The 21,918-nt window shown below is 44.0% G+C and overlaps 2 protein-coding genes across 2 annotated transcripts; one reads left to right on the forward strand and one right to left on the reverse strand.

The window, feature by feature from the left end:
- Positions 1-12,246: 12,246 nt before the first annotated feature.
- Positions 12,247-13,115, forward strand: LOC112170312 (protein WUSCHEL). The gene has a single exon (XM_024307564.2). It carries the CDS (start codon positions 12,352-12,354, stop codon positions 13,099-13,101), a length of 750 nt encoding a protein of 249 aa, XP_024163332.1. The 5' UTR covers positions 12,247-12,351; the 3' UTR covers positions 13,102-13,115.
- A 219-nt stretch (positions 13,116-13,334) lies between these two features.
- Positions 13,335-14,009, reverse strand: LOC121049704. Its single transcript, XM_040507674.1, has one exon. It carries the CDS (start codon positions 14,007-14,009, stop codon positions 13,335-13,337), a length of 675 nt encoding a protein of 224 aa, XP_040363608.1.
- Between the last annotated feature and the right edge of the window lie 7,909 nt (positions 14,010-21,918).

The raw sequence follows: 21,918 nt of genomic DNA on the forward strand, positions 1-21,918 counted from the left end.
CTAATACAACTTAGGTGACTGTTTTAACAGTTTTGGATTGTAATTTTTGTTCATTGAAACTTTCACGTAGACGCGCTGGTTGCGAAAGTGAAGGGTAGTAGACATGTTTGGGAGGTTTCTGGCCGGTTTTCTTATTAGGTTTCTGTAAACTGTTATCGTATCAAGTCCCGATATTGTATATGGAGGAAAACATGGCTTCCTGTTTTACGTTATTTACTTAAAATGCCAGTTGCACTTAGTCCCAGAGTTTTTGGTTCATTGCAACATTCATTCATATGATTGGAATACTACACAAGGCATTCATACAAAAAACAAGTAAGAATTTGTGTACTTTGTCCACATTGATTTGGCCGAAGTATTGTCTTATTCACGGTCTATCATGAAGATCGCATCCACCAAAATGATTTCTTGTGAAAGTACGCAGCAACCTTGTATATCAGATTATTAGCTAAACATGGAAGATCGAGCATGAATTTGAAATTTGATGCTTAATTTAGGCCATAAAGATCATTGGATAGAGAGCATATCTATCTGTAAGACTCAAAGTAGGTGATTCTGTGTAGTGCATAGGTGGTTCGGGCTTATAATTTGCCCAAAATGGTGACTTCCCTCAATAAGCATTTGGTATCAATACGCATTTTATACAGATATAATGTAGCTTGATGACTACTGCATGTATTAAAGATGCACGGTGTTGAAGCTAGAAGCTAAAAGATAGGTGTGAAGGATCGAGAGTCATCTTGTCATTGAGGTTGAGCTGATGTTAATACTGTAGTTATTTATTCACTGAAGCTTCCAGGTAGGCGCGGTTGCCAAATGAAGGATATGGTAGACAATGTTTATTGGTTTCTGTTAACTGTTATCGTATCAATCCAGATATTGTTTATGGAGGAGACATTGCTTACTGTTTTACGTTATTTACTTACAAAGCCAATTACATGTGGTCCCAGTACTGTTGCTTCATTGCAACTTTCGTTTATGTGTAGTTTTACAAAAAGAAACAATACAGTGTGTTCAGTTTGGTTATATAAACAGATAGAGTTTTTCTATTAGAAGCTCCAAATTTACTCACTTGACCTCTATACTTTTTAGACCTTTTATCAAATTTTCAAATACTAAATTTACTCACCAAACCTCACTAAACTTCCTCAAATAACCTCAATCATATAATTTGCAAACAAATTGTTATCTTTAAAATAAAAAAGTTTGTCATTTCAATGATTTAATCACTCTATAAATCTTAACTAAATATACATTTCTTAATCAAACTTGGGTTTCAAAATTAATATCTAATCAATAAGAAAATGCCATGAACTATTCTGTTTTTTTTTTTCTATTTGAGCTGTGAAAAAAAAAATGAAGAAATCATTTTTTTTTATTCTAAAAAAAAATCATTTTTTTTCTCTATTTTTTGTACCACATGATTAATTATTTAAATATTTTTAGTTTTTTTTTCTAAACTACTAGTTTTTTTTTTTTTGCAAATATAATTGGTTGACTTAGATTTCGGTCATAAATCATAAACTCACCAATATGCGTTCAACATATATATCATACATTTTTATGTCATACGATCTTAATCATTTTTAATTCTTATTAAATATATATGAATGCTTTAATGAGTATGTAGTGAAATTGGAAAATGAAAATAGATAAGGAAAATAATAAAAAATTCAATCTAATATTATTGAATTGGAAAGTCTACATAAAATAAATATAATATTTTTTAGTATAATTATTGTCCTTAATAGTCATTTTATAGTAGGTTATATATGTCATTTAATAATTCATAATAGAGTGAGGTCAATTAAGCAAATTTAGAGGTCCCAATAGAACTCTCAAACAGATACTCTAGCTAAGCCGCCAAGTGACTTACACAAAATAAGCAAGAATTTGTGTGATTTTGTCCAAATTGATTTGGCCCAGGTATTGTCTTATTCAAGGTCTGTTATGATTCATGAAAATCACATCCACCAAAATGATTTCGTATGCTATAGCCCATAGTTTTTAGCACAAATCAAGATTTCGCGGAAGAGTTTTTATTTTATTTTTAATTTGTTAACTATACATTAAGAGAAAATTATTTGTTAGCCAAAATCCAAATTTTTGATAGAAATAATCTTAAAAGATGAAAAAGAAGTTTGATAACTAATTAAATCATAAGGGCAATTATGACAATTATAAAATTTATTTTTATTAATAAAAATAAACAAATATCTCACAATCAACTTTTCTCTCCAACTATCTTCTCCCTGCAATAACTGTTTTCTTTTTTATTTTCTAAAATAAAAAATATTTGCACATACAGAACATGTATTCGAGGAAGGCTAGTTTAAGTTATGAGATTCAATTTTCATGTGTGACATGACCTGTAGTTAGTTTATAGTGTTTAACTTTTTTTTTTTCAACCTATTTGTTTGTCGCAATATAAATTTGCTTGGGAAGAGCCCCTTACAAGTTAATATCATAAATAACTAAAAAAGAGAAGCATTCCCCACAAAAATAAAGGATTCATGTTCAAGAGAGATTCTTACGTATGGCAAGCGTACCACATGGCTGGTAGGGCAGCCCAATTAGTGAACACACAAGGGGCCGAGTGTTTTGGGTATTTTATTTTAAGGACTAAATTCAGTTTGCCCCCTCAAACTTTGGGGCAAACCTTAGTTTGGTCCTTGACCTTTTTTTTTTTAATCATGATGGTTTTTACACTTCTATTTTTCATCACGCACGTCTAAAATTCAAATTTGTCTCCAAAAATGACGTCAGATGCTGCGCTGGACCCGATAGCATGGCCCACTTTTCAGACTTGTCCCCTAATTTAGATGAAATGTCCAAACTACCCTCATCTCATCTCTCCTCCTCTCCTAAATCCCACAACCCTCTCTCTAACCCCAAAAACCCAGATTCCTTCGCAGCTCCGCCCAACCCCCACCACGAGTGCAACCCACAGCCCTCCTCTCGTACTTCACTTCCCACTCTCAATCCTCTTCACCATCAAAACTAGTCTCTGACTACGCATTCTCTCTCCTCTCCCTCATCTCCGGATCTCCCCAAACCCACTCTCTCTGTACTCTCCAGAGGCATCCCTACCACCATCAAAACCAAATTTCACTTAACCTGCGCCACCCAAATCATCAAACACAAAATTCAATTCACCTTCACCATTAAAACCAGATTTCTCTTCTACCTCCAAGAAGTAACACGCCGGCAAGTCAACTCAGCCACTGACAAAGTCCACAAAGGTCCAGAACCCAAATTCTATAACTGAGCTAACCTGCATAAAAAAATAAAAAACCCAGAATCAAAGATTGAAACTTTAGCCAAAATGAAAGAAACCCAGAAGAGAAAGATGAAAGCATTAGAAATGGGTTACCTTCGAAAATCGATTGGGGGAGTTTTGAGATTTTTGAGGTGGGTGTCATCGTCGGTAGGTGTCAATTGGAGTTACTCGAACTTGAGTTTTTTGAGGATGAAGAAGTCGACGAGATTGGCGGAGAGGAAGACGAGGATGGATCTGAGACCAAAACAAACAGAGCACCACCGCTACACATTTCACATTTGCAGACTCATAGTGAAATTCAAGGAAGTGAGGAACCTGATCAGATTAGAAAGATGCATGGGAGGCGGGAGACCTTCATATTCTTCATCATCGTCTTCTTGTTCTTTACAATCATGGCCGCCTACACCACCACCCTGGACAACAAAATTCCACTCACCGAACAGGGCATGGCCTAGGCCTAACTCGCATGAACCTAGCTCCGCCGCATCGTCTCCGTCGACAACGACTCCAACAACCCAGATCGGACGGTCCTTCTCTCGAATAAGAGAACAAGATTTCTGCAATTTTCAAGTGTAGGAGAGAAGAGAAGAGGCATCGTCGGTGGGGGAGAAGAGAAGCAGGGACAGAGGAACTAGATTTGATCCAAGGGACTGAAAACGTCGATCTCAAGCCCCATATTTTATGGGTTTTTTTAAAGAATTATGGGGTTTATTATTTAATTTTATTTTTTGAGATTATTGGGTTCAAATGTCCATTATGCCCTTCGAAGTCTGAAAAGTGAGCCATGATGTCGGGTCCAGCTCAGCACCTGAAGTCATTTTTGGAGACAAATTTGAATTTTGGACGTGCGTGATGAAAAATAGAAGTGTAGGGACCATCATGATTAAAAAAAAAGGTCAGGGATCAAACTGATGTTTGCCCCAAAGTTTGTGGGCAAACTGAATTTAGTCATTCTTTTAATCGGAGAGGATTCCATGCACCGTCAGTTCACTTGCACCAGCAGTGTGCACGTCACGTGCACTAACAGTTGAATAACGACGTTAGTTGTTCTCTTACCTCTCTCACCACTAACACGTTAGTTGTTCTCTTACCTCTCTCACATTGCACATGGGAGTCTGAATTGGGAAGCTAGAAGGGTCTTCACCGATGAACGCAGGCGAGATCAGAAGGATCTCTAAGGCAGTTAAAGAGAGATTTAGTTTTATATGGTTACTTGGATCGAGTTATGTTGCCTGGATCTCGTCACCATCCCAACCCATTCTCTCTGTTTCTTCAAAACTCTTTTTCAGTTTGAACTCAAGAGTTCAGCCGGGATTTGATCGACTGAATCATTCAAATCTTGAATATACACACGAAATTGAATTCCAATACTTGGCCTGCAAATCAAATATGGAACAAGCACAATTAAAGAACTGGAGACGAAATTGGGTGCAATTTATATCCTACCAAGGAATTTGGTGGAAAAGATTTCGAATTAGGAAGAGAACGTGTTGGGTTTCTTGAATGCAGTTGATGAATTCCGAAATTTTGCAAAATCTCATCAGTCTTATTCAAATTCTGCGCTACCCAAATTCGTACTTGCCTTTTGACCCAAAATTGAAGGAAAATTGGAGGTGAGACTTGTTCTGTTCTTTCCCTATTTAAGACGGAGAAAGATTGGACTCTTTTATACTTGAGGAGCGACGTGGGAAGAACAGCTACCTCCAGTTTGCGGAGGAAGAAATTTGCAGAGGAAGAACTTAACAGTAGATCAAATGATATATTAGATCAAATGATATATTATAAAGAGAAGAACACAACCACTGGTAAGCAACTTAGCATAGCGGTGAAGCCAGTTGTTAATTATTGGGGGCTGCAAAGGTTCGAAGCTCGTTAATGGTTTTTTTATTGTTTTCTTTTTCTTTTTCTTTTTCTTTTTCTTTTCCGAAAGCTGCGTAATTATCTCCAACAGACTACTTATTTCAAAATAAATTTAATATTTAACTAATTTTAAGTTAAAATTATACTCCACCACAATACCTAAACAAAAGTTAAATTTTCTAGCTATATTTAGCTAGGATGAAAAAATTTAACTGAAACCTAAATTTAACTTGTGATTTAAGTATCCCGTTGGAGTTAAACTAGTTATATTTCACTTTTAGCTATGAATATAAGTATTATTGTTGGAGATGCTCTAAACACTAAAATGTGTAATTTTTTATTATAAAAAATTAAATAAGCAAGTTCATTTCAATGGCAGACTTTTTGGAGTATTACCAATGAAACATTGACACATTGATTTTAGTGCGAAGGGAGAATATCAAATTGTGTCCAAAGCCACTGAAACAGAAACAAACACCCCCCCCCCCCCCCCCCCCCAATCACCCTAAACCCAAACTCAAATTTTTTCATTACATGCATACTAATTGAAAGTGGAGCACTAATTGGAGATAAGGGAGGTGGAGATGGAGCATTAATGGAGATAGGAATGATGAATTTCGGAGATAAGGAGATAAGGAATGTTGAATTTGGGAGATAAGGAAGCACTTTCGGCTCCTTTATTCCTTCATGTATATCTCCATCAGGAACTCATATTTTGGCCGTGACGTCTTCATAACAAATGTTCCACTATGAGTGTAGATCATGCTGGTAAAATTTCAGAGCTTTTAGTATAGTGGTTGGGCTGGAAATTCTGTTGGACCCCTTACAGGTCCAGTTTTTCCAATTTTGCTTCTGCAGAACATTGGACTGATCTTTTGAAGGCCTTCCACTTATATCTGGATCTTGCACTCTTCATAAGAAATGTTTCTTAGGATGTCTAGAATGGATCTGCAGAGTTTCAGCCCATTTAGAGTTCACTTGGTCAGGCGGCCGCTCCTTCTGTTTAGCTCGGTTTCTCCTAGCCGAAGTAGGAAAATGTGCTAAAGTTGACTTTTCATTTCCATGCTTCCACAGTAGGCTTTATTTAGCCTCTAAATATATATTTCGAACTTGTCCACAATATATAGCTTGAGCCACTAACATTGGCTCAATTTCTCCAAGACGTGCCTTGTCAGGCCAAAATGCTCATTTTGGGTCCAAACATTGCCCCCCAGACCTCGAAGTCAAAGGTCTTCGTCTTGACTGAAGAGGTCTTGAATCAGCACTAATCTTATAATGTTGTCGCTCCAAAGCCACTTGTATTGGCTTGACTGTTTCCATATAGGCCTCTAAATAGGCCGTAAAGCTTGAATGCCACTACTGAATTGCCTTTGTCATGAACTGACGCTTCCTTTGCCAATTTTATTGCCCCCCTATGGATCTGATGTCTGGTATGCAGTGAATTAATCAAAGTTGGACAGGTTGTAGGAGATCAGAACTTTAGCGTGCCCCTCATGCGAAGTAGACTGCTTTTGATCGCGAGTGAGGATCCTTCTCTTCCTTGGTGGTTGCTTCGCCATGTGTATAGCAACAAGTATCTACCTTGTTTGCTGGCTCTCTGTTGATTTTCTCAAATGTAGGGGTTGGAGCCGCTTTCCTTGCTTGATCAAGGCCTACCACACTTGCAGCAATTTTAGCATCTAAAACCGCACCGGTTTTAATCATGTTTTAACTAAAAAACATCAGGCCACTATACTGGCCCTGCGGTGGTAAGAAAAGGTGGAATATCTTCACTGTTACCTTAGATGCGATCCTCAAGATGGAATAATGACTCATTAATTATCAACCAGGGCCACTCACTGGCCCAACTAATAAATTAATCACCAGAATATCTGAGCTATAAATCGAGGTGTAATGGAGAAGTATCTTCACTGTCGCCTTAGATGCGATTCTCAAGATGGAATAATGACTCATTAATTATCAACCAGGGCCACTCACTGGCCCAACTAATAAATTAATCTCCAAAATATCTGAGCTATAAATCGAGGTGTAATGGAGAAGTAATCCTTGCGACCTAGAAATGGCATCCAAGAGACCATTCGTTATCGATCAGGCAGATGAAATCACTGAGAAAGCCGCATTCAACTGGCGGACTAACATGAGTATTCAATGTAGACGCCAGACCGGAGAGGAGAGAAGCCGACTGATGGGCTTTGGTGGCGGTGATAGTCAAGCGAGTCTGGGTCCCACACCTCGCGATCGTTTGCCAGATGATGTTATGGCCTATTATGGGCTTCCCATCCGTCGTCCCATAGCGGCTCTTCGGCAGGTGCCTGGTGATTTTAGCAGTTGGGGACCAAGAAGGAAAGTGGGCTTCTGGCCTACTGTCACTCCCGAGGAAAAGGTTTGGTATCAGGAGGTCCGAGCGAGAGATTTGGCCCGATGGGACGCGGTGGGTATCACTCAAACCATCGATCTATGCTTCTGTCTTCCCCATAATACTAGCCCTGCACCGCTAGCCGCCGCTCTTTGTTTCTGGAACACCTCCAGCAATACATTCGATTTCCGGTTTGGGCAGATGAGCATAACTCTGTTGGATGTTCTTACCATCACGGGGTTGCCCATTGACTTTGACCCCTATGTGCATGGTCAGTTTGATGGCATTCAATTTTCTTTGAGAATGGATATGGCTAGTCGAGGGCATTACAGCAAATCCTACCCATTCTGGCGCGACTATTACTGCACCCAACGAGACCATACAGGAGGTATCGCATTCCTGGAATTCTGGCTTTGCAAATTTATCTTTTGCACTTCTTCCAACAAACCTACTGGGCCCTGGAATTCTCTGGCCACTGCTCTCTACAATGGTATTTGCGTTGGCCTTGGGCAACCTGTATTGGGTGCGTTATATCGCTCCCTTTATAGGGCTGTAATGCGCCCATTTGATACCGACATTAGTGGCCCTTTCTGGATCCTTGCCTTTTGGCTGCAGATTTATTTCACTCTCTTTCGTCGCGGGGATATTCCAAAGGAACCTCCAGTTGATTCCCTTTTGGGGAACTGGCTTTGCCGCAACGTAAGGTATCGAGCTCCACCCTACTCCGAGTGTTTTATTTACTTGTACTTGCTGGGAGAAATGCCGGACCCAAAAATAGTCCTTTCTAGGCGATTCCCTCCTCCCCTTGATGATGGATTTCTGCCCAGTGGACGGGATCATAGTGAAAGAGCCCTCCTGGCCTTTCGTCGCGCCATCTCCTGCTTGGATATTCGTCTTGCCACTGATCGCGTAAGTTACGAGCTCTACGCCCCTAACCACTTTGCTCGCCAATTTGGGTTGGCCCAGTTGGTACCCTGGCCTCTGATTGATTCTGCCAATTACTACACCTCTTGGCGGAGATTAGCCCCGCCTGGGTCTACCCCCTTTCAGAGTCAGTTTACTTTGATAGTGATTCCCCCTTGGGTCAGAGCGTTGTACCCCCTCAACGATGTCGACGATGATTATGTTGATTGGTGGAAAGAAGTGTCAGTGAACTGTTGGGACCTGCCACATGACGAACTCTTCGCCCTAATCTTTTGTGGCATGAGTAGCCCTGGTCCGGAGGACCGCGAGATTCTTGAGCGCATCTCCAAACCTGTGGAACAACCCCCGCGACCTATTCTACCTGCTCGTTCATTGCGTCCAGAGATACAAATCCACGAGCCTAGGGCAACAGTAAGTTTTTGTCTTTGTTCACTATTCCATTTCCTTGTGTTGATTTTCCCGCTCTTATTCCTGAGTGTGTTTTGCAGCAAACTACCCGGAGCAGGACAGCCTCTGTTCAGGCAGGGAAACAAAAGGCAATAGCAGAGGAGACTTCTGAGGGAGAGTCTTCGCATGATGAAGATCCTGCTGAGGTAATTTGGTTAAGAACGATCCCAAACTTGTATATTTGGTGCTTCCCTCCCTTTTGAGTTATGACTCTTTTCTCGTACAGGCCACTGCTGTCCTTGCTTGCAAACGCGATCGAGCTCAATTCGTCGAAGAGAGTTTTGAAGATGATGAACCTCTGGCAATGCGACTGGTAAATTCCGACCCCATCTTATCTTGTTTAAATTTTAAAATCTGGGCAGGATTTTCACTATGTATCTTTTGACAGGTCCGTCAAAGGACCACTGATCCCTCTCACCTGAGCGAGGCTGGACCCTCAGCCACTGCAGAAGAGCCAATTCTCTCGCTAGTTCAAGCATCAACTAACCCTGTGGCACCTCTCCCATCTCCCACTACAGAGCATCTGCAAGGTCCTACCATTCTAATAACGATATCTGATGACGACTCCTCGGAGGATGAAAGCGTGGAAAGCCACTCTGAGACTTCTGCTGCTTATGAGGAACTGATGACGACAGAGATTCTCTCGGTACTAGAGGTTCAAGAGGTGAATGAGGCGGGGCCTCTTCGTCTTGGTGACCACGTACCAGATATTGACCCGACAGCTCGAGAGGTAAGCCACTGTTTGGCCAATACTTTCCATTTCCCTTTAGATCCAACCCTGCTCTCTGACATTTCTGAACCTGACCAGGATTCTGTTTGTACCAAGGAGGCGACTGCAAATGCTACTGGTCTTATTGGCGGGACAGTCGCCCCAGAGATGGAAAATGATACTAATGGTGGTGGTGCCCCCCAAGTCTCGCGAACAAATGAGACAACCGTCGAAGCTGAGGGCTCTGTGCTTGAATCTGCTCCACTTGCCCATGGTGAGCCTCGAGTTGAGTTTCCAGATTCCCCTAAGGCTGAAGAGACAGATCAACCTGTTGAAGATGAAGAAACTGAGGAAGCTGTCCACCCTTTTGCATTGGTGGTTCGTGATCCTGTGGCGCCTCTGCCGCCTCCTCCTCCTACCAAATTCGAGAGATTGATAAGGGTGTTGGAGGTAACTCCTCCTTCTACTGTGGATGAGGCTAAGATGGTGCTTCACGAACATTTGGGTCCTCGGGTATTGGAGACTGACATCCTCCCGCGAGTCTTGGAAGCTCTAAGGTATCTTCGCCAGGAGAAGGTTTTGACTCTGTGGAAATTTAGTGCTATCGACTCTCTGCTGAATGAACTTGATATGGCCCACCGACATCAATCGGCCGCGAACACCCAGGCTCGCGACGCTCAAGAGGCTTTGAATAGTGTCTCTCGAGAAATGGACATCTCCCGCGATATTTTAAATGAACGATCCATCCGCCTGCGGGAACTACAAATCCAAAGGTCAGACTTCAAACTTCAGATCGAGGATCTCCAAGCACATTTAGCCTTTGTTGAGAATGCGATTATTGCAGAAGAAGCTCAACTCGATGAGCCTTTGGCTGCTTCTGAAGAAATGGGTCGCAATCTGGCCCGTATCAGAGATCGGGCCACTCAGGCTGAAGCTGGTGCCATTGCGGCAAAACGCCACGTGGAGGAACTTTGTTTGAAATTGAGCTTTGCGGGCCAATCTCTGTAAACCCCCTCGAAAACCGTTCAGTCTCCTCACATGCTGCTAATCCCTCGAAAACAGTTCGGTCTCCTCACATGCTATTAGTCCCTTTTTTACCGAGATTTGGAATCACTAATCTCGATTTACTGACATCAGTTTTGAAATTGAGCTTCATCCAAGGGTGGGGATTTGCCTGAAGTCCCTATAAATAGTTGTATTTCAGGAAGGGAATACTCACAACAACTTTTCTGAAATATTCAAGAAATGGCCTTTCAGTCCTTGCTTCTTTTTCTCCTTCTTCACAAATCTTCTCCTCATGAAATGACCTTTAGCCTCTAAATTTTAGGCTTTATGGCGTAATCTTAAGCCTGGGTTAGGCCTTATGGCGTAATCTTAGGCAACCCCTTGTTTCGCCTTTCTGGAATTTTGCAACAATAATGCCAGGCTTCAGATTGGTTTAGAAACACGAGGGGGCTCCGAGTGTGAGATCCACGATCGTGCAAGACCATCTTTATTAGGATCCCCCACTTGGAGCAAATCGGGGAAGGGAGGGAAGCCAAATTGAGGTTCGTCTTTCCTCCTCTGTTTCCTTCCTTCTGGACCTGACCCGTGTTGTGCCCTCCAGATGGAAGGGGCTTTGGTTCTCACCTCCTTCTCCCCCTTTCTCTTCTTGATAGAATCTTGGAGGGATGAGAAGGGATGGACTCTTTGAAGGAATGGGTTCAAGCTACAAAATGGCTGTTCCTGTACTTCACGTCCAGCTAATGGTGGTTACCAAGGCTAGAGGGGATGCAGAGACTTAAGCTGATATTTGGTTCCTTCACTCTCTGCCCCTCCTTGAGATAATGGCGCGGCTCAACCCGACGTTGGATTCCATAGCTGCTTCCGATTTAGGGGGCTTGGAGGCTCCATTTTCTTTTACAGGTGTCTCCCCTTCTCATGGATACTGGCGTTGGCCAAATCAATGTTGTATTCCTCTGTCGTTTCCATGTAAAGGGGGCTCCGGTACTCCTCTTTTCCCTACCCTGAAGTCTGTCCTCCTTGAGATAATGGCGCAGCTTAACCCGACGTTGGATTCCATAGCTGCTTCCACTTGAGAAAAGATTCAAAAGATATCCGAAGATTCCTGTTTTGTATTCTAGCCACTTTTGGCTTTGTAATGAATGTACTGCTTTTGGCCGCACAGCCACTTTATGAATACAATAATATTTTCTTATCCTGATATTGAAAATATCTGTGAGAAGCCAATAATTGTGTCTCGCAAGGCCCCAAATATAGGCCCCCTAGTTGCATATTAAAAATAATATGAATTTTTAAAATATGCTCCTCATCAAAAAGAGCCTCGCGGCGAGGGTTTTGAGAAAATATGTATCTTTTGGATCCACTTGCTGGCTCCTAACTCAAAACTCTTAGCGCCAATAACTCATTCTTTTCCGAGATTTAAGGCATTAATCACTCGTTGAAAAACAACAGTCGTGAAAAATAATCTCGTGAAAAGAACAGTTACCTCCTCGAAAACCGTTCGGTCTCCTCGAAAACCGTTCCTCACATGCTGCTAGTCCCTTTTTTCCCCGAGATTTGGAATCACTAATCTCGATTTACTGACATCGGTTTTGAAATTGATCTTCATCCAAGGGTAGATATTTGCATGCCTATATCTTCCTCCACGTTATAAACCCAAATTTCCAATCCCAAAATCATTTCATCAACTCGAATATTTCTAGCAGCAATCTTTCTTAAATACTCATCATCATCATCACTCTTCAATTCTCGCATTCTCTCAATCCATCCCCAATGGAACCACAAAACCGGAATCCAACCGAGGATGGTGGAAGTAACAAAGCAGCCGAGATTAGTGCTAACATGCTTCGCAGGGAGAGCCATACTAGGTGGATTCCCACTACAGATCATATAAGAATCCTCAAGGAGCTTTTCTACAATAAGGGAGTTAGGTCCCCAACTATAGAGCAGATTCAGAGGATCTGTCTCCAGCTGAAATGGTACGGCAAGATCGAGTTCAAGAACGTCTATTTTTGGTTCGTGAACCAAAGGGCTCGGGAGAAGAAGAAGAAGAAGTCCACTTCGGATGTTCATGTTCCCATGCAAAGATCAGGGCTTGTTGGTGATGACAATGTTACCAATTGGAAACATGAGGATCAGTATATTAACTTTGGATCTTCTGCACCTGCTTCTGCTTCTTCCGCTAGTGTGATGATTGCTTTTAACGGGCAGATAGGGAACTATGGCGGTTATGGATCTATGAACATGGAGAATAGTGCTAGGGATTGTTCAATCTCAGTTGGAGGGAGAACTAGTTCTACTTTCTTTGACATGAATGTAGAACAAACTTTCATGGAACAAAGAGGAGAAGATCGCCAGGAGATTGAAACCCTTTCACTGTTTCCTGTGCATGGTGAGGACATCTTTGGTAACATGAAGACTACTTCCGATGGAGGTGGCGGTCACGGTGGTGGCTCTTACATTTCCCTTGAGCTCAGCCTTTCCTGTGAGGGCAAAGCTGGAAAAAGTTTCTGGAGCCGCTGACTCGGCTTAGTAGCTTCGCGAGTGTAGGGACACTTAGAATTGCCCCCGAAGAGTTGTATTTTTTTTTTTTTTTTAAAGGCTATATAGGCTTAGTATTGTATAGTGTTGCCCCCCTAGTGTTGCTAGGCATAGCAAAGAAATGATTATGGGCCTAAAAAACAGGCCTTCATGAATGGGCTTTGCAAGAGTAGGAACACTAGAATTGTCCCCCATGTCTTATGCGAATAAACTGTCTACGACTCATCCGCGTCCCAGATATTGAGAAAGTATTTCTTCAAGTATCTCCCATTGATAGGGTTATGATGGACATCTCCATCCAGGTCCTTGAGATGAAAAGCTCCTTTCCCTAAGATTTTATAAATGATGTACGGGCCTTCCCATCTTGGAGTCCATTTGCCGCGACCATCTAATTTTTCGCCAAGCGGGAGAACTGCTTTCCAAACCAACTCTCCTTCGCTGTAATTCCTTCCCCTTGTTCGCTTGTCATAGGCTCGAGCGACTCGTTGCTTTTCCATGACCAAATTATCTAAAGCCTCCAAGCGCTTTTCGCTAAGGTCTTCATGTTCCTGCCACATAGCCTGAACGTAGTCTTCTCCAATGAGATGATGTTTCTCTTGGACTCGTAATGATTGGACGTTGACTTCCAAAGGCAGGACTGCGTCATGGCCAAACATCAAAGCATAAGGTGTAGTCGCGGTGGGATTTCGCTTCGATGTGCGGTAGGCCCAAAGAGTCTCATAAAGGGTCTCATGCCATTGTCGCGGATTAGCTTCCAACATTTTCTTCAGCAAAGTGATGATGATTTTATTGCTGGCCTCCGCTTGACCGTTAGACTGAGCATAATAAGGACTGGAATGGACGAACTGTATTCCCCATTCCTTTGCCAGTTTATCAACTTCACCACCCATGAAAGCTGCCCCCCGGTCCGAAACAAAAACTTCTGGGATACCAAATCTGCATATGATGTTCCTAAATAGGAATTGTCGCAACGTACCACCAGATGCTTCTTTCAAAGGTTCTGCTTCGACCCATTTTGTAAAGAAATCGGTCGCGACGATGATGAACTTGTGCTGAAGTGATGAATGTGGGTGAATCATCCCAATTAAATCAAGCGCCCATCCTCTTGCGGGCCAAGGCTTAATAATGGGTTGCATTGGAACATTAGGGACATGCTGGACCGGCCCATGAGCTTGGCAGTCCAAACAACCTTTAGCGAATGTGATGCAATCCTTCAAGATACTGGGCCAAAAATATCCATGTCGTCTGAGCAACCATCGCATCTTTGGACCTGCTTGGTGAGCACCGCAAATGCCGGAATGAACTTCGCGCATGAGTTGTTTCGCTTCGCTACCATAAACACATCTGAAGTCTATGCCATCTTCGCCTCGTCGTCGCAGCTCGTCACCTCTAAGAAAGTAATTTAGTGCAAGAAAACGAATCTTCCTGTCGGCAATGGGATCTGGCTGCTTGAGATAAGCGATCAAAGGGATGCGCCAATCCACGTCAATGGGTTCCAGGGTCGCGACTAAGGTATCATCTGGAGGATCTCTTCTCGCCATCCATGAAGGAAGCGTGCGACGCTCGACTTTAAGGATTCTCTCCCGCACACCATATCTCAATGTTACCCCTGTTGCTAGTTGGGCCAACTCGTTCGCTGCAAAATTTCGCTCGCGAGGAATGTACTCTAGATGTATGTTATCAAACTGGTCCAACAGGTCTAATGCCCTGTTCCAATAAGGAACCAACGTGAAGCTATTGCATCTGAACTCGTTGCACAACTGATTGATAACCAAGAGAGAGTCGCCAAGTATTTGTACATCTCCGATTCCCATTTCCAGTAGTACTTCTAGGCCTATAATGAGGGCCTCATATTCTGCTTGGTTATTGGTACACTGGAACTCCAACTGGAAAGAGTAGGAAAATCGATCGCCGGCCGGGTTTTCCAAGACAACCCCTGCTCCTGCTAGCGTATCTGTTCTTGACCCGTCAAAATATAACACCCAAGACTGGAGTGAGATTGTGTCTTGATAAAGCATGGCGTACTCTGGCAAGCACGCTAAATCCGGGCGATCTAAAGTTGTGGCAGCGACCTCTAAATCTCTAACTGCGGGGACATCTAGCATAGGGTGATGTGCCAGAAAGTCTGCTATGGCTTGCCCCTTTACTGCTTTCTGTGGCACATACTGTAGCGAGAATTCTGATAATGCGAGCACCCACTTGCCAATACGGCCTCTCAAGATAGGTCGTGATAGCATATATTTGACTAGATCGGTTTGAGCAATGATGCCAGTAGTAAAGGACAACATGTAATGCCGCAACTTGCATGCTGAGAAGTATAATGTAAGACACAGCTTTTCCATTGGAGTGTACCTTGTTTCGCAATCTGTGAGTGTCCTACTGAGGTAAAAGATGGCATGTTCAACACCATTTGCATCATCCTGAGCGAGGAGGCTGCCAATGGAAGCCTCAGCTGCTGAAACATACAACTTTAATGGAAATCCCGCTCTAGGAGGAACAAGCACTGGCGGGCTCGCCAGATAGGCCTTTATTTTGTCGAAAGCCTCTTGATGTTTAGGTTCCCACACAAACTCATTCTGTCCTTGCAACTTCAACAGTGGGGAAAACGGATGGATTTTGCCTGAAGAGTTAGAAATGAATCGTCGCAAAAAGTTGATCCTACCCAGTAGTCGCTGTAACTCTTTCTTCGTTCGCGGGGGAGATGCATTGATGACCGCGTTTGCTTTATCCTCAGGGACCTCAATGCCTCTTTGATGGACAATGAATCCCAGGAAATCTCCTGCCTGAACTCCAAAAACGCACTTGGCGGGATTCATCTTGAGCTTGTGTAGCTGCATGCGCTTGAAAACTTTTCTGAGATCGGTGAAGTGATCTCCACTCTTCTTAGACTTCACGACAACGTCATCAATGTAAACCTCTAAGATCTTCCCAAGTATGTCGTGGAAGATCAGGTTCATAGCTCTCTGATATGTTGCTCCAGCATTCTTCAGTCCAAAAGGCATGACCACATATTCAAAAACTCCTGCAAACCCAGGGCAACGGAATGCGGTCTTGTGTCTATCTTCCTCCGCGACCGGAATCTGGTGATATCCCGCTGTGCCATCCATGAAAGACAACAATTCGTGCCCTGCAACTGCGTCTACCAACATGTCAGCAACCGGCATGGGGTAGACGTCTTTAGGTGTAGCCAAATTAAGGTCTCTGTAATCTACACAAACCCTCATCTTGCCATTCTTCTTGCGAACAGGCACTATATTGGATAGCCACTGATTGTACTTGGCTACTTTGATAATGCCTGACTTGTGCATCTTTTCAACTTCCTCTTTGACCAGAACTTGGGTTTCCGAGTTCATTCTTCGTGGTTCTTGCTTCACAGGCCTCTTATCAGGAAACGTTGGTAGTTGGTGGCATACCAAGTCTGATGATAGGCCTGGCATGTCCTCATATTTTTCCGCAAAGCAGTCCTTGAATTCCAACAATAATTCGACGAGCCTCTGTTTCTCGCTAGGCTCTAAGTAAGTGCTGATAGCCACTTCTATAGGCTCATCAGTTGTTCCCAGATTGACCTTTTCAGTAGGGTCCCTAACCTTCGGAGGTGTGTCATCCAATGCCGCTGGAGCAAGTTGAATCTCTTCTTCCTCGTCTTCTTGATCCGTGAACTCTTCATTAACAATTTCTAAGGTCGCGGCTAGATCATAGGCCTGTGTTTCCACCAAGTATGAGGATAGCCTCTCAAACAAAGAGTGGAAGGCCTCTACCTCTTCCTCCATGAGTTCGTGATCCATTAATTAGCACTTGGAGATGGCACCACATATCCAGGCCTTTCGAGGTCATTTTTTGCAACCGCGAGTCCCCATTGTGCCAATTCCGAGGTCGTCACCCCTGTGGGGCGGCCCTTATCATCAATACCAACGACTTGTAAAGGAGAGATTGGTTCTAGGTAATACCTTGCGTCCAAGTAGTTGGCGGATACCGCAAAAGGTCGCGGGTCTGCTTTAACAATTTCTGGCTTGTCCGCGACTCTGTCCCATATGATCAGCTCTTGATGAAGGGTGGATGGGACACAATAACTCCTGTGGATCCAGTCGCGACCCATAATTGCGCTATATGCCGCATAGCAATCTGTAACAAAGAAAGTGTACACCCCTTCTGCTGGACCCACCTTGACTTGTAGGAAAATCAAACCCAATGTTTTGGTCACAGTCCCTGCGAAGTTCTTTAGCGTAAGGGAAGTGGATTGGATCTTTTCTTTCTTGATCCCTAGTAGATGCATGGTTCTGGTAGTAATGACATTCACAGCCGCGCCGGTATCAACCATTATCTTGCTGACCTTAGTCCCATTCATTTCTGCTGTGATATACAAAGGTCGCATGTGTTGCACCATGGCGGGTGTGGGTCTTGTGAAGCTCATGAAGAAACCCTTATTGTTAGCATCTTTAGTCTCAAGGAACACTGCTTCTTTCACCTGCGTTGTTGCGGCTGAAGTGATCTGCAACTGCTGTTCTCCAATCGCATCAGTTTCTACACATTCCTGCGCAGCGACTGGTAAGGCATACTTAGCAGGGAGCACATAAACCATATTGCAAGAGGTATCCACCATTTCTGTTTCGTCCATGTCATCATCAAGATTGAGCTTGGGTTCATCTGCTGGGATATCGGCGTTGAATCGTTTAACCATGAAAGCAACCAATGATTCCTCTGCAGGGATCACCACCTTGGCTTGTTCGTGCTCTTGTACCATGGAAACCTGGTTCAGTGATTCAAAAATTTGTTTTGCCGCTGGCATTTCCTCTGGGAGATCGACCACCAAGCTTTGAACTTTCTTCACAATTGTTGACCGATTGTCTTTGCCCCCCAGCCTGTCAAAGATGGAAGGCTCGCTATTTCTTTCTTCGCGAGATACTCTCCGCCAAACATTGACTTTACGAGCTGGCGGCGGTTCTTGCCTCGCGGGAACTAGGGACTTCTCCTGAGCGCTGCTCTTGGGGGCACGTGGCTTTTGCTCTTTGTGCCATACTCTAGGCTGCTGTTTCTGAAGTTGCGGGGAAACGAATCTCTTGGAGGCCAGTCCCTCCAATTGTCTCTGATACTCTTCTGGAGGTTTCAGTAATTGCGATGGTTTGATCAGTCCTTGATCTAGTGCTTCCAAGGTTCGCTTTGCTTCTCCAAACCTCCGCTGGAGTTTTCTCTTCCTTGAAGAGCTCATCTCCACTGCCTTGCCCTTCTTCTGTGTATACCATCTCCCTTCTTTGATGGAGGATGTTGACACTGGCGGAATGTAAGGTCGAGTCAAAACCCCTTGCTGCTTATCTACTTGCTCTTCCTCCCTCGCGGTTTTCAACTTTTTGAATAAGTTTGAGTCCCTTGGAGAAAGAGTTTCTGAACCACCGTATACTCTTGGGCTGCATGGTTGGAAGTTTCTAGACGATGATGCTAACCGTATTGGCGGCAGGGATCCAAAGCGGACAGTCTGGGATGTTTCCTCATCTAGGGCTTGAGTCTCACATTCTTCCTTGCACCGCGAGCATAGGACGATGGGTAAACGAGTCTTGGATTCCCGCTTCATGACTTTGTCTCCAACCCTTTTCAAATCCTTAGCCGCGTGGTCTGGACTTTGATTCTGCTGATCTTTTTCACCCCATGCCACGTCCACCATGTTGATGCCAGTATCTGGGAAAGGATCTAGGTCTACCAACGCTGCTGCTGTTGTCGGTGCCTCTACTTGCAAACTACCGTTATTTAACCAGATTTGGATCTGATCCTTCAGCTTAACACAATCGGCTGTATTATGATTCCACATATTATGGAGTTTGCAGTATTTCTTCCCCCTTAGCTGCTCTGGTTTGGGAAATGGGCCGAAGTCGGTTTTCACCATCTTCGCAGCGATCATTTCATCCAAGATTTCATGCGCTTTGTTCGCGTCGTAAGTATAACTTGCGAACTCTGGTTTGGTGAAAACCACCGACTTTAGCTTCACTGGCTCTTTGCATAGCTTCAGTTGCTTTAACGTTGAAGCCTTTTTCCCGGTGAGTTCCAGGGCAGCTATCTCATCTTCTTCAGACTCATCAGCTTCTGCTGTACTAGATTCCTCACTCTTGTAGTAAGGATCAAAGGAACTGGATTGATGGCTGAGTGCAGCCACTATTCGGCGTTTCCCTGGGATGTATATCCCCTTTGAGGCATTTTTCAAAGCGTCCATCTCCCTGAGCAAGTGCTCGAAACTTCCTACTTCTGTGATCAGTTCCCCCATGGAATTGAACATGCTTCCATGCTGTTTTTTGCGTTGGCGGGGCTCTAAGCCTTTGATTGCCAATTTCACCAGTTCTTTCTCCGGCAGAATCACGTTCAACTTTCCCTTCTGGATCTGAAAGCGCTGAAGGTACATGACAGCGGATTCAGTTGGCTGCTGAGCCATCTGAGTGAGTGAAGCCAGATCTACTTCCGGCTCGATAGTCCCGAAGGTTTCCTTGAACAGCTTCTCCATCGCGGGCCAACTCGCAACTGATCTCGGTTGCAGCTTAGTGAACCAGGTGAAGGCAGACCCTGATAAAGAAGTAGCGAAGATGTTACACTTCAGATTGTCGTCGTTCTGGTACTGGCCACACTGTACTCGAAACCTAACCAAATGGGCCGCGGCATTTTCGACTTCCTCTCCCGAGAAAGTAGAGAACGTAATGTTCTTATATCCCCTAGGATAAGGTGTCTGTGTAATATGCGGTGGGAAGGGCCCTTGGTAGGCCTCCTCCAGGTTAGGCCTCTGGTTCGCGGCCCTGATCATTGCTTCTACCTCCTCTCTCCTTATATATCTTGGATCAGGAGGAGGTGGGTGAACCACTGTATCATCAACTGGCCAGATCGGCGGTGGCGCCTGTGAAGCCTGATTCTGTGAAGCCTGATTAACCAAAGATATGCCGCCTACATGTGTCGTTTGGTGTCGGGTTGACGTCTGCGACGTAAAACCCACTGTTGGCTGAACCTTTGTGGCTGAGGTGACCTTCGCTGGACTTTCAACCCGGTCGATAACATAATGACTTGCTAGAGGTGGATCGTGGTGCACGTATTCATCTCCATCGCTGTCATATTGGGGAAACAGGCTATGATCAACAGAAGCCCCTTCATTGATTTTCAAAGTCCTGGTCCCTTGCGTGACTGATGACGCAGCATTGTTCTTCCCACCAGTTGCCACAGTAGTCTCTTTACCTCTGACTGATACAGCAGAAACGGATGTGGCTGTACTGCCGCCGCTTGCTTTTTCTCTAGCATTTGGTGGTATGTACTTGCCAGATATGGGGGACTGACCTAGAGAGCCTAGAATGGCACTAGGATCTCCCAGTGTTTTATGTAGAACCTCTTTGGCCTGATCAAGGTCAGCCTTCTGCATGGCCACCTGGGTCACGACGCTAGATCCTTCTTTGCGAATCGTCGCGACTTCTGAAGCGATGTGTTTGCTTGCAACCAACAGCTCTTCGTGGTTCTTCTGCATTCTTTGGTTCATGCCATCCAATTGACCTTGTGTTTGTTGTGCCCCTAGCTCAAGCCTCTTGACCGAGATCGTGAACTCATCAAGCCGTCGACGGTCCTCTACAAGGGCTTTTTCCATCTTCTCATGGTATGCAGCAGAATTCTGTTGAAGGATATTAAGCCGCTCTTCTATGGTTGCATTTTCTGGAACGAGAATAGGCACAAAGTCAATAGTTGTAACTGCGCTTGCGGCTACCTGGGTGATGCTAGACGTATCGCCAGCCTGATTAGGCTGGGCGGCGGGAACTTTCTCGCCCTGTTGATTTCCTCCTTGTTCAGTTGACATCTCTATCGATGGAGGGTGGGGAGAAAATCTTTGGGTTACTTGTTCTTCAGAAAGACCACGACAATCTGCACGCGAGTGCAGTCTGTAACTGGAGGTCTTATGTTTCAGGCAGTTGACGTAAACCTTTTGGTAAGGGTTATCGTCTGACTTCCCAATGGTGAATATCTGGCAGTATGCTGTACTGTATAAGTAGCTAAATTCAATAAGACTTTGTGAATCAAGGTTTAGACTTGCGGCCCAAGTATAGTCGCCTAGACACAAACTTTCTTTCAAATCCTTTGGGCAACCTTACTGAAATGGCCAGGTGGGGGAGGGCGAACAAAAGAGGCAGAATCCATTTTGGCATGAACTACTCCCACATAGTGGTTTAGGCCCATTTGCACGCACTTCTAGATTCAATAACCTGTTATGAACGTTGTCCCATTTCTAGACACCATTTCACATAGGCTATAGCTTACTAAGATGAGAAAGATCATAAGTGTGAAGACAGTTCAACAAGTGTTAATAAAAACCGCCCTTAACCTTAAGGGACCTGAACTAGGCACCAATAAGGAGTTTAGGTCAATATTAACAAAAGAGACTTCACCTATTCCGTTATGATTCACAACCCCTTACTAACCTTAATTTCTTAATAGTGGTGTGATTTACAGCTCACAGTAGGTCCCACTGGGCGTGCCAAAATGTTTGGCTCCAATTTTGTTGCAGCTGGTCAAAAGTCTCTTTTCTTGCGCGGGCGTGCCAGCACCGTTCGGGTGCGGTCGTCGGGGGTGTCCCTTGACCTGACTTCTTTCAAGAGATTGTGGACGAGGAGAGCACCAACCTCGTCGTGGGATTCTTTGTGCCTCGTGGCGAGGACTTTTGCTGAGCTTCTTGAAAATCACAATCGATACTCGATGTTGTAGATCGAGCAGAGCGAGAACCACTAGGAAGTGAGGAGAACTTGCTAAAGCGTGACTTTAGCTTGGCTGGGTTGCTAGGGCGTTACCCTTGCT

This window comes from Rosa chinensis, chromosome 1 (assembly GCF_002994745.2).
Source record: "Rosa chinensis cultivar Old Blush chromosome 1, RchiOBHm-V2, whole genome shotgun sequence".
NCBI lineage: Eukaryota > Viridiplantae > Streptophyta > Magnoliopsida > Rosales > Rosaceae > Rosa > Rosa chinensis.

Bases quoted from the DNA above. Each gene is read 5' to 3' on its own strand.
- LOC121049704 (XM_040507674.1), bottom strand. From the start codon at position 14,009: ATGGGTGGTGAAGTTGATAAACTGGCAAAGGAATGGGGAATACAGTTC.
- LOC112170312 (XM_024307564.2), top strand. From the start codon at position 12,352: ATGGAACCACAAAACCGGAATCCAACCGAGGATGGTGGAAGTAACAAA.